This window comes from Mchenga conophoros, linkage group LG20 (assembly GCF_057382185.1).
Source record: "Mchenga conophoros isolate Kocher_MC1m ecotype Shallow Benthic linkage group LG20, M_conophoros_male_GT1.1, whole genome shotgun sequence".
Lineage (NCBI taxonomy): Eukaryota > Metazoa > Chordata > Actinopteri > Cichliformes > Cichlidae > Mchenga > Mchenga conophoros.
This window is the reverse complement of record NC_140545.1, coordinates 14,282,072-14,295,023: the sequence shown is the minus strand read 5'-3', so window position 1 is coordinate 14,295,023 and position 12,952 is coordinate 14,282,072. Positions and strand designations below refer to the sequence as shown.

General features: G+C 39.8%; 2 protein-coding genes across 2 annotated transcripts in view; one reads left to right on the top strand and one right to left on the bottom strand.

The window, feature by feature from the left end:
* The window catches only part of LOC146550507 (mitogen-activated protein kinase 14A), a 23,429-nt gene extending 18,268 nt beyond the window's left edge, over nucleotides 1–5,161 (bottom strand). Inside the window, exon 1 of the mRNA XM_085260458.1 lies at nucleotides 5,058–5,161. The gene's annotated coding sequence lies outside the window, so the exon portion shown is untranslated. The remainder of the gene's footprint in view (nucleotides 1–5,057) is intronic.
* LOC146550506 (uncharacterized) lies at nucleotides 2,646–12,952 on the top strand. Its single transcript, XM_085259882.1, has 10 exons — nucleotides 2,646–3,031; nucleotides 5,920–6,132; nucleotides 6,463–6,598; nucleotides 7,070–7,608; nucleotides 8,169–8,485; nucleotides 10,590–10,771; nucleotides 10,879–11,013; nucleotides 12,006–12,055; nucleotides 12,345–12,559; nucleotides 12,696–12,952. Exons 1-10 carry the CDS (start codon nucleotides 2,646–2,648, stop codon nucleotides 12,950–12,952), a joined length of 2,430 nt encoding a protein of 809 aa, XP_085116008.1.

The following is a 12,952-nucleotide window of genomic DNA, read 5'->3' as shown; positions in this document are numbered from 1 at the left end:
TAAATAAACATTTTTAATTTGTCTAATATCCTGTGGTAACAATCACAAAATGCTGTTTTCATGGCTCAACAGTAAGTTGGATTTATCACATGCATTTCAGACATCCTGGAAACACAATCATCCAAGAAGCTGCGTGACTGCTCAGACCTAACACACTATGTGACACTCACACCTTGTGGTATGTAAATTGTATATTACCATAATAAAATACAAAATAACCATCTGTTCTCCTGGGAGAAAGTATAATTTAATCAAACCGTGCAATTTACTGGCCCTGTGTGCATAAATGGTATCTTTGTTGTGTTGTGTTTTTGATTGTATATACCTTGTATTCTAATATTTTTATTTGTCACCCTCAGATTTGACTGTCCTGAAGCAACATGTGGAAGAGCCCTCCTCTCCAAGTCTAACAGATACATTGTCTGTCTCAACCACCAGCAGTCAGAGCAGTGACACAAGTGATGCCGGACTTCAAATGGTTCAGCCTCTATTGGACAGCATACATGAAAGAAATGTAGATACAGTACTTAATTGACTTATACTTGACTCTTTAGTTGCCATTACTTGAAAAAGCTTAAACACGAAGATAAAACAGATTAGAGAAAAATAATTTAATATAGTATTTCATGTAGTTTGCTCTGCAACTGTAGTGTGTAATAAGACTTGCTCTCTCTCTCTCGCTCTCTCTCTGTTTTTGTTATGCATGTTAACCATGAAACGTGTTTCCATGATCAGTGTCCTGCTTTTCAGGTAAATGAAACCATTTTTAAGAAGATACTGGTCCTAGAAAGGGAGAAAGTAAGACATTTCAAATGTTTTGATGCCCAAATGTCATATGGGTGTGATTCACAATTTTATGTTCTGTGAGAGAGTTGCATTACTTAATTTGTTGGCTTGATGGAGACTTTACAGAGTCTTCCTCACGTTAACACTGCATTACAAGAAGTGCTTATTCTGTAGTCATTTTTTTCCTTTAATTCTGTTTTTTTTTTCTTTTCGCCCAATGTTAGGCCTTTCTGACCTCAACTGTTTAGCTGCCAATAATGGTGGATATTATGCTATTACAGTACTGTTACACAGAATGTATGTTAATCCATGCAGCATTCATATTTGAATATGTTATTTTTGATAAATAAAATCCATACATTCATAATAATCACTATTGTGTTTTTGTAGTAATTTGCACCAAAAACCTAAAACTTTTTTCAATTGATGAGTAACACTACAAAAGAGTTAATATCAAACTTAACTCTAGTTATGAGTTAAATTTTACTCTATATGGTAGTAGAAATTTCACTCCGTGAGAGTTTAGTTTTAACTCCTATAAAGAGTTGAAAAATCAACTCCCGGAAAAGAGTTACTCTAACTCTGCACTAGAGTTCATTCGATGGTCACGCATGTACACTCAAATGTAGTTAATCTGAACTCCCTGAGAGTTTATTCCAAGGACCAGAATTTGCTGTGTGGGATCAGCCTGATATTATTTGTATCCCGCTGTAACTTTACTGTATAAAGAAGTAACATCTCCAAAATGTCAGGAGTATCTAGTCATTACAAGAAGTGTTTGTGAACTAAAAATCACGAATGTGGGACACTGTTTGTCCGTGATTTAAACAGCCCAGCGCTGTTCCCAACCCAGGGAAAAGCAATTCTGCAGGGGAGACCTACCTCGGCACTTGTGCGGGTGAAACCAAAGGGCTGACATGCTTCACCATATTTTCTAGTCTTTGGCTTAGAATGAAGTTGGTTTGGAAACATATTCAGCGATGCTTCAGCTCCTGCTTTGCGTTTCTGTAGGCGCCCGTGCTAGCAGTGTCCAAGCGTCAGTGTCAATTGTTGATTTGTCCTGTTCTCATTGTATGACGAATTATGATGGCTGTTTGGTAGCCGTTTGCATACAATGCATACTCTCTCTCTCTTCATGTGTGTGTGTGTGTTTTTGTTGTTGTTGTTTTTTTCTTTTTACTTATGTAAACTGTGCATTAATCAACAGCATTTGTAGCTATAATGTTCGAGTTCCCTTTTGGCTTTTCTGATTCATATGAATATATAGAAGAAATCTGTGCATGGTCCTTGTGTGAAAGGTGGCACCACCAACAAATTCACAGTGGAAACAAGGTATTTATGACGGATTCATGGTGAAGTGTCACAAATCTATGAGGGGCCGTACAAGCCAAAATTCATACTTTCACTCTCACATACATATATTCTTCTTCCATGCACATGTATTGTCACTCTCACATACATATATTTTCACTCTCACATACATGTATTCTTCTTTCATGCACATGTATTGTCACTCTCACATACATACATTTTCACTCTCACATACATATATTTTCACTCTCACATACATGTATTGTCACTCTCACATACATACATTTTCACTCTCACATACATGTATTTTCACTCTCACATACATGTATTGTCACTCTCACATACATGTATTTTCACTCTCACATACATGCATTTTCATTTATGCATTCCTACATTTTGCTCTCATTTACATGCATTCAAAATGCATTTAATCTTACAAATAATATATGTATGTAAGAAGAGAATGCATACATATCTGAAGAAAATATATGTATGCAAGATAATAATGTATGTGAATGAAAGAGTATAGTGGAAACGGAAGGAGTTTAATGGAAACGGAAGGCTGGGTGTCTGTACCGCTGTTATTGGCTGAGAAGCACGCGCGGGTCACTTTCAAGTGTCTGACAGCATGGAGGGGGGGAGAAGAAACTCGAGTTCTTCAGCAAGCTGTCGGGTTGTTAAGAAATATTTTATCATCTCCTGAAACGGTCACAACGTTGTCCTCGTCACTTGATCGAGATGGGACGGGCTCAACTGCACCCAGTGTTACCCACAGCACGGTGGAAAGTGAGATGAGGGAACTTTTTAGACCAGCTAACACCCGGGTAGCTTCAACGAGTCAAGTAGCTACACGGAGTTCGACTGGAGTGGGGCAGTCTTTGCGATATCAGACCCAGAAACACTTTGGCAACTGGAACTGCAGATCAAGGAAAAGGTAAGAAAAAAACAGTTTGCCACTTAACTATACAACTGCGAAATACAAAATACGAAATGTGCTTTGCTGATTTAACAACGCACTTTGTTACCCTTATAAATTTTTAGCCCTAGCTAATTTATTCAGCAGCATCCACATTAAGAACAGTAAAGACCGTGGCATTTATTTCAATATTAGTGGCTGTTTGTACTTGTGACCCGAGTGTAAGTTGATGCTTACTTTAGGATTAATTTATATTAAATCTTCTTTATTAATGTGGGAGGTGGTAGCTACATTAGCCTGCTAAATAAAAGGTTGGGTTAATTTTCTTGTTGTTTTTGTTTAGTTTTGTATTTATTTATTTATTTATTTATTTTTTGGGGTAGAATTTTAATCTTGCTAGAAGACATCAATCCAACTCTGTGTTGTGAGTGGATCAATATCTGTACCACTGTAGAGGTAGATAAACATGGATGCCAAGTCCAGTTTCTACAGTGTATGAAATAAGAAAAAAAGAAATATGATTGGTGTCTTTTTTGTTCTTTAGTCAAAGTAAAAAGTAATAGCAAATGTTTCTATGTATGCCTCTTTGTAGGCGTATTTCATTTTAAAGAGCAGTAAAAAAAATCCTTATGCAGTTTATTTTTTGAGCTTTTGTGATTGAAGGGGCCGCACTGTAGTTGAACTGGAGCATTTAGATTTTCTTTCACTGTACTATATATATATATATATATATATTAGGGGTGCAACGATACACAAAATTCACGGTTCGGTTCGATACTTTGGTGTCAAGGTTCGATATTTTTTCGATACAAAAAAATGTTCATGCCTTTTTAATTTGTCATTTATTAAAATTATAAATATATATTTTAACTCAAAAGTACAGTTTTTAAATTTAACCCTAACCCTTGTGCGTGTTTTTTATTTTGACAGCGAATGCACACCTGCGGACCACTTATGTGCAGCCCTGGTTATTTAGCTCGTCATATTGCAGCCACAGAAATTATTTTGTCCATGAAACCATAAAGCTGCACTTTCTTTTTGCCTTAAAGTCTGATTTGTCATAACTTCTCCGTTTTGTGGTAAGCTTTTCTTTGGCTGTCACTTCTTCACCCTGACCTGTCTTATTTGGCTCAGCAGAACTGAAATGCTTTTACACATGCACTCACATAAGCTCAGCGATTCTCTGCGCGATCAACCTCTCACATGTTTAAGCTTGCTGCGGGAGATTTCACTTGTCATGTTTGCATAGTAAGCTAACGATTAATAAGACGATGTCAGAGGAATTGGTGCACAAATTATCATCACTCACAGATCAGTGCTGTCGCTCTCTATACACAGTTCGCACGATTGCAAAGTGAAAGCAAAAAACAAGCGCAAATTCAAACGCGATTTCAATATGTCACATATTGACAGTGGCTCACCGATGCCAATGACATAATTACCCAGCTACATTTCTGAAAGAATGCAAAAGCATTGACATATATTTTTCCTTCCTACAATAGCCCGACGGGCAGGGAGGAGATAGATTTTGGTAGCCCGACTGAAAAAATCGCTAGCTCCAGGACGTCAGGCTAGCGATATTGCAAGCCCTGTATCTGATTGAGGAATCGCTCATCTTTGGAAAAGAGAGTTTATTACAGAGAAATGTCTCTTTCCAAAATAAAAGCTATACTATCCGCTTCTTCTGGGCTATATTCTCAGCAGCATAAGGAGAATCATGTGCTAACAGCTGTCTAAATGACTCGGCTAAAGTTAGTAGCATGCTTGTTGTTTTTGTCTTTGCACTAGGATGATGTCGGCGTAAATGTGCAGTCATATTCGTTGTGTTCCCACTAGTGCTTTCAGGTTAATCTCGTTGAAATGACCTTAACGCCACAACACGGCAAATCTCCGTTAACGAGCTACCGCCGATCGCCCCGTGCATGGGGCTAGACGGCCAACACGTTAACGAGCTAACTGCGCTAACACACTAGTTCCCACTAGTAATTGAGCATTGCATGGCACATCCAACATACTGTTTTACTTTAGTCCATGACTCGCTTACCTTCAGGGTCATACGTCACATGAAAACCAAAATAATTCCAAACGCCAGATCTGAATGAGAGTGGGGGAGGTCCATGTTGCAAGGAGAGGTTAACTTCTGTCTTGCTAGCTTGCCCTGCGCTCTTCCTTCTGACGATGCTGTCTGTGTTGAGCGCTCAGTGGATCTGCGCTCGACAGTGCAGCCTAGGCGGAGTAGTCGAACGCAGATTCACTGAGCGCTCAACACAGACAGCATCGTCAGAAGGAAAGTTGATAAAATAAATTACAAATGTTGTATTGTTCGATACATATGCGTACCGAACCGAAAGCACTGTATCGAACGGTTCAATATCGATACGAATATCGTTGCACCCCTAAAATATACGTATATATATATATACGTATATATATATATATATATATATGTGTGTGTGTGTGTGTGTGTGTGTGTGTGTATTTTTTTTTTTTTTTTTTAATTCAAGCTTCAGTGAATTAAAATGGTCAAACCCCAAAACATTTTCTATTTTACGGACGTTTTCCATTTTTTTCAAAGGAAATTTATAAGCATGCTATTACTTTATGCATTTTTTTTCTTTCAAATTATGTTTCGGTTATTTGTGTTTGCTATTATACTCAACTCTTACATGCACGAGCAACTTTAAACATATTCAAGTGGGCTAAATGGCTAGCTGTGATACTGTTTTTTTAATATGAACTGTGTAACATTTTATTTTATTTATAAAAGCTTAGCAACAGTTTAACGTGTAAGCTGGTCACTACCAAGTGACATTAGCAACTTTCTTAAGGAACTGATAGTGTCTAAGTATAGGTAAGTAAAACAAACGATACATAAATCTGAATATAGTTTCTGTTTTGTTTTATAGGGCCAAGACACATTATCATGATACTTTCAACAAAGATGTCATCCTTCTTCCACGGCCATCAAGCAGTGTTGTTGTCAAGCATCGCACAAAACAACATTTACATGAACAACGGCATATATTGAATGGATTTGAATTCCAAAAATCCTGGGACCAGAAAACTGTCTCTGAACAAATAAGGGACGCCTTTGGAGATAAACTTTCTATTGATGTAAGGTAGGTTGTGCTAGCAGTCGAAACCTAATGCGACACAGCTTTTGTCAGTAGTCTTTTCGATATCTAGGCATTTCAAAGCTTTACATAATGATTTAAGTCAGAGAACAGGTAGACATGAATCAGTAAAGTAAACTAAAAGAACCAAATCAGTTATCCTTTCTTGAACACTCCATTTTTGGCATACTTTTTTGACATTTGTATAAAGTTTACTTCTGTTACTACTGGTTTAAGTCTGATTCAAAGACGAAAACAAGATTAGCTCTAAAAAAGTTATTGGAACATTTTTGCTGTTTTGGATTTTAAACATTTTACAACTTAACTGTTTTCCAGCCTGGAGTTCCTGATGGCTTGTGGCAACATACTGATTGCGCCCAAACTGCGGGCAGGACAGGAGCTGGATGCAAATCTCATACATAAAATTTATAAATCGAAAGCCCTATACATCAGACCATCAAAACCAATTTTGGTACATTATTTGACTTTTGAATGAATCTACATAGCACTGTACAGTAATAATATGAAGACCAAAAATTGGTGCATAAACAACCTTTGAACTTTCTCATCTCTGTTCTTTTTAAACTTGCCTTTCACCTTTTTAGTTGGATAGAATAGTACCAAGTTAATGTTCCTTTTTTAAAATGTTAATCCTAAGCTCTGGTATTGACTAAATTTACAGCTGCTCTGTTGGACTGTTTGTGAATCATAGAACGTAAGACTACTGCTGTTCAGGAGATGTGTTACAATTTGGTCTGCCTAGTATGTAAAAGTAATTGTGAGAAAGATCTATTAACTCTTGAAATTTCTCACCCTATGGTAGCTGGGATAGGCTCCAACCACCCCACCTCTGATAAGAATAAGCAGAAGAGGTTGGATATATGGTATTTAATGTTCAAATTCAAAATATGTGAATTAATATAATTATTATTTTATTTCTAAGGATGATATTACAAGCTACAGCAGTGAGGAAAACTGTGAAGAAAACCCTGTTTCATCAAGGCAGCTGCGCTCATCTTCTTCAGACAGTTTTGCCAGTTCAACAGCTGCCTTCCAACCAATCTCTGCTCCGACGCAATCTCCTGCCTCATCAGTTTGTAATGGAACATTATTAACGGAAACTCCTGCCTTGACCCATGAAAGTAGTATCTCACACAAGTACAGCAGCGCTTCAACAAACATTTCCTTCAGCCAGTTACCAGTGTCTTCATTGGAAATCTACCCTTCCACTAGTCAGCCTTCTACCTCATCATCTGCATCTTTAAGTGATCCAGTTCTGGTCCTGACGTGCCGAAATACCTCAAGCTCACCCTACCAGACCAGGAATCCAGAGAATCATTGTTCAGCATTACCCTCTACATCAACACACAGTCAATCTGTAAACTACGATAACTACCTTTCAATCATGACTCCACTATCTGACATGTCTTCTGATGATGAGGAACTTAACCAGGCTATACTAGCAAGCCTGCAGAGCGAAAGGTTAGTTTCAAATACAAATGTTTTACAGTAGCCAATTAAACACACCATATTTGTTGCAATCCAATACTGTAACCAGTGTTGTGAAGGAGTGTAATCCATCCTCAGATATTTATATGCATATATGATATTTATATTTGCTGTTAACAAAACAGTTTTTTGAATAATGTCTACAGAGTCAAATGATAATGCTGTAATGCTGGCAAATTTTATTTTATTTGAAATAGGCAGCGAATTTTTAACAGAGCCTATCTGACAATGAAGTGAAATTTACTTATTGTTATTTACTTATTGTGCATTGAAACTATTTTTCTTTGCTCTAGTGCTTTCTAGTTCTCCAAAACATATAAACAATACAAAAAGCCACTGAGCAATATACTCCTTTGTACATTTTGCTTATGATTATGATAATTTCCTTTAGGGATTATTAAAGTATGCTGATTCTGATTTTGACAAAACTTTGTATGTCCTTGTAGCCCTTGTATGTGAATGTTTTTACTGATGTTCTTTTCAATATTTTTTCTTTTTTTTTCTTTTCTTTTTTTTTTTTTTTAATCCTACAGGACTTCAAGTTGTTTGGTATCAGCAAAAGATATTTTGGAGGAACTTTCTGCAAAAGTAAACCAGCAGAAGAAATGCAAGTTCAACATTAATAGATCAACAGTCCTGGATGGAGCAATTAGAGGTTTTAAACGAGCGACATATGATCCATGCCACACAATTTCTGTCAGGTTTTCTGACGATATGGGAGTACCTGAAGAGGCTGTTGACTTGGGTGGACCAAGAAGAGAATTTCTAAGACTTCTGATCGAAGCTTTGCCCCTGTCTCCAATGTTTGAGGGTGAAGAAGGCAAAATGAACTTGGCGCTTGATAGTGCTGGTATGTGATGGACCGAGTTGAAAAACAGGAGGAGCCCAGGAATTATTAGAAAAATATAGTTTCCATTTATTTAACCCCCAAAAATTATATTTACAAGACTAATAAATGTTGAGCTCATAAAAGAGGTCAAAGACACAAAACTGAACTCAGGCAAAGACTGCAAACTTAACAAACCAAATGACTGCCACAAACAAACATAATTGACCTAAACATGAAATGACATACAAGGGTATATATAATGGCTGATCAGACCATTGTGACACATGAGGGGTAACAAACAAAACTAAATCATAAATCACAAACGATGCAGTACAATCTAGTTTGTTAATAAACTAAACACTAAAGAAGAAAACCAAAAACCCCATTAAACCCTAAACTCAAAAATGTAATTAAATACAAATACTTTGTTTTTGCGGTTTTCGTCCTGGTCGCGGAACACTGGACCAGCTCTTTATCCTCTCCAGGATGCTTGAGGGTGCATGGGAGTTTGCCCAACCAGTCTACATGTGTTTTGTGGACTTGGAGAAGGCATTCGACCGTGTCCCTCGGGGTGTCCTGTGGGAGGTGTTGCGGGAATATGGGGTGTCTGGCCCATTGCTACGGGCCATTCGATCCCTATACAACCGTTGCAAGAGCTTGGTTCGCATTGCCGGCAATAAGTCGGACTCATTCCCGGTGGGTGATGGGCTCCGCCAGGGCTGCCCTTTGTCTCCGGTTCTGTTCATAATTTTTATGGACAGGATTTCTAGGCGCAGCCAAGTGGCGGAGGGCTTTCGCTTTGGTGGCCTCAGAGTCTCATCTCTGATTTTTGCAGATGATGTGGTTCTGTTGGCTTCATCGGGTGAGGGCCTCCAGCTCGCACTGGAACGGTTCGCAGCCGAGTGTGAAGCAGCGGGAATGAGGATCAGCACCTCCAAATCTGAGGCCATGGTTCCCAGCCGGAAAAGGGTGGAGTGCCCACTCCGGGTCGGGGATGAGTTCCTGCCCCAAGTGGAGGAGTTCAAGTATCTCGGGGTCTTGTTCGCGAGTGATGGGAGAAGGGAGCCGGAGATCGACAGACGGATTGGGGCTGCAGCTGCAGTAATGCGGACGCTGCACCGGTCCGTCGTGGTGAAGAGGGAGCTGAGTGTAAAAGCGAAGCTCTCAATTTACCGGTCGATCTACGTCCCTACCCTCACCTATGGCCACGAGCTGTGGGTAGTGACCGAAAGAACGAGATCGCGGATACAAGCGGCAGAAATGAGCTTCCTCCGAAGGGTGGCTGGCCTCTCCCTTAGAGATAGGGTGAGAAGTTCAGCCATCCGGGAGGGGCTCAGAGTAGAGCAGCTGCTGCTCCACATCGAAAGGAGCCAGCTGAGGTGGTTCGGGCATCTGACAAGGATGCCCCCTGGGCGCCTCCTGGGTGAGGTGTTCCAGGCAAGTCCCACCGGGAGGAGGCCCCGGGGCAGACCCAGGACACGCTGGAGAGATTATATCTCTCGGCTGGCCTGGGAACGCCTTGGTATTCCCCCGGATAAGCTGGAGGAGGTGGCTGGGGAGAGGGAGGTCTGGGCCTCTTTGCTTAGGCTGCTGCCCCGCGACCCGGCCCCGGACAAAGCGGATGAAGATGGATGGATGGATGGATACTTTGTTTTTAAAGTAAAGAAAACACACATTCCCCCCTTCAGCAGGAGGTGGTGGTATGGTCCAATTATCTTCCTTTCCATTTAATGGTTTCAAACCCTTGCTACCATCTTTTGTCCGGCAACTCCCAGGGATGATAGCAGGTAAGAAATAAAAAGACAAAGGTTAGTCAGAAAGCAAAGAAATGAAGTAGTATGAATACATAAGTAAACTAAATGTGCGCGCTTAAAAATAGAACAAATGTATCCAAACCAATCAATGAAGTTATTGGAAACTAAAATGTATTACTATGTTCAAATGAAGAATGAAAATACAAAAGTTACCGACTTTAGAGTGTGGCCACGGGTTTGGCCATCACATGGTATGTATTGATTTTAGGCTGATATCCCTGGAGTAATGCAATAAAAAAATCATTTTTATGAAGTTCTTGTCAAGCGCTTTCATGCATCTATTGACATGTAATGTTTTTCATTATTTCTAGCCATGAGGGAGGACAGGTACTTCATTGCAGGCAGAGCCATTGCAGTAAGCCTTGTACATGGTGGTCCACCAGCAGGCTTTCTGTCCCCAACACTCTTCTCTTGCCTTGTTGATGGCCCAGATTTGGCTAAACCAGTTTTAGAAGATGTTGCCGATAGTGACCTGCGTGAAAAAATTAAAAGGGTAAAACTGATTTGTCAGTTGTTGGATAATGTTTTAGTATTGTGTGCATTTCATTCTACTCCATGTATTAATTGGGGCCCATTAATTTTTTATTTTTTTATTTGAAGGTTAAAGAGTGTAAATCCTTTGAAGATCTGATAGTAGCAACTGAGCCACTTCAGGAATACTTAGCCAATGCTGGCTGCCTGAGGCCGCTACGGAGGCTGGAAGACAAGGATCTGCTTATACATGACATTATCAAAGTCAAGTCAAAGTCAACTTTATTGTCAATTCTGCCACATGTACAGGACATACAGAGAATAGAAACTTCGTTACTCTCAATCCCTAGATAAAATAGAAAATGAACATTTAAATATAAGAGTGATTAAAAATGCAAGTAAAATATTTTAAAGTAAAAAAAATTAAATAATATAATACAATTTTACATATAACAAGAAAGCTATACAATATACAATATAAGGGTAAATGACATTGAGTGCAAACCAGGCAGAGTAGTGCAAATAGGCAAATAGTGCAAATGGAGATTTGGTAATGTACGGTATGAGATAGTGTAACACAAAGTCTTATGAGGTAATGGCAGTCCAATGCTCCACAAAGTGACTGGTAACTGGTGCAGGCCAGTGAGTGAGTCAGAGAGTGTGTGTGTGAGTGTGTGTGACAGAGTTCAGTGAGACCGTGGGGGAGAGGGGGCAGAATCGGGAGGGAGTTAAGCTTCCTGACAGCCTGATGGATGAAGCTGTCCTTCAGCCTGCTGGTCCTGGCCTGGAGACTCCGCAGTCTCCTCCCCGACGGCAGCAGCTTGAAGAAGCTTTGCATTGGGTGCGTGGGATCAGCCGCTATGCAAAGGGCTTTTTTAGTGAGACGGGTGCTGTAAATGTCCTGGAGGGAGGGGAGAGAGACACCAATGATCCTCTCTGCAGCTCTCACTATGCGTTGGAGGGTTCTATGACAGGACGCATTGCAGGCTCCAAACCACACAGTGATGCAGCTCGACAGGATGCTCTCGATGGTGCCTCTGTAGAAAGTGTGCATGATGGGGGCTGGTGCTCCTGCTCTTCTTAGTTTGCGGAGAAAGAAGAGACGCTGCTGTGATTTCTTGGCCAGTGCTGTGGTGTTGTACGTCCAGGAGAGATCCTCTGTGATGTGCACACCCAAGAACTTGGTGCTGCTCACTCTCTCCACAGACGCTCCGTCAATGGTCAGAGGACCATGTTGGGTGTGCATTCTCCTGAAGTCCATTATCATGTTCCAAGTAATACACAGAGTCTGTGGTCCATTTGAAAGGTATGTATGTATGTATGTATTTATTGTTGTCCAATAAGTAACTCAAACCCATGCTGATTGCCTTGTATTCTGGGAATTTTGTGTGACATTTCTTTATGTGTAGGTACACCATGCCTCCAAAGGTGACAGCATCACATGAAAAATGCATGATTTGGGATATACACTTTTGATGATGTGAATAATCGGAAGTAAAAATTATTGTATATATAAATTCATATGTTTTAGATTATACTTCTTGGATCCATTCATTTTTGATGTGATTTTAAAGGTAATTCTGATTATCATTTAGATTTCAGGATGGACTACGGACACTTGAGGTGCTGGACAAAATCCAAGCTCACCCAGAGAGTTTTCGCACCCTTCTATGCTGGTCACCTTCAGTGCTTACAGCTGACCTTCTTGACAGCCTCTTTACCATCCGCCTTTCTCCAGCTGGGAGCAATAAAAGGCATGCTGAAGCAGTTGTCATTAGTTTCTGGAGAGACTACCTAACAGATGCAGAAGGTAAATTTAGCGTTTTAAGCATTGTATGTTCAATTTATAATGCGGTGCATCTTTTCATTGAATCAGTTAAAAGTATAAATGCTTGCTGTGTTTTTTGTCTTTAATGCCATTTTTGACAGTATTGCTTTTCCTTTAGATCAAGACGGAACACAGAAGCTGGGGACAATTCTTGCCTTCGCCACTGGAGCCAACACTGTTCCACCAATTGGCTTCTCTCCACAACCGTCCATTGAATTTCTTCACCAAGAGCCTGATGCACAAGCCATGTCTAAACTACCCATTGCAAACACGTGCATCAATTGTTTAAAGTTACCACTTCATACCTCTTACAAAGACTTTCAGGAGAATATGGACTTTGCATTAGGTAATACACATGGTTTTGGAATAGCGTAA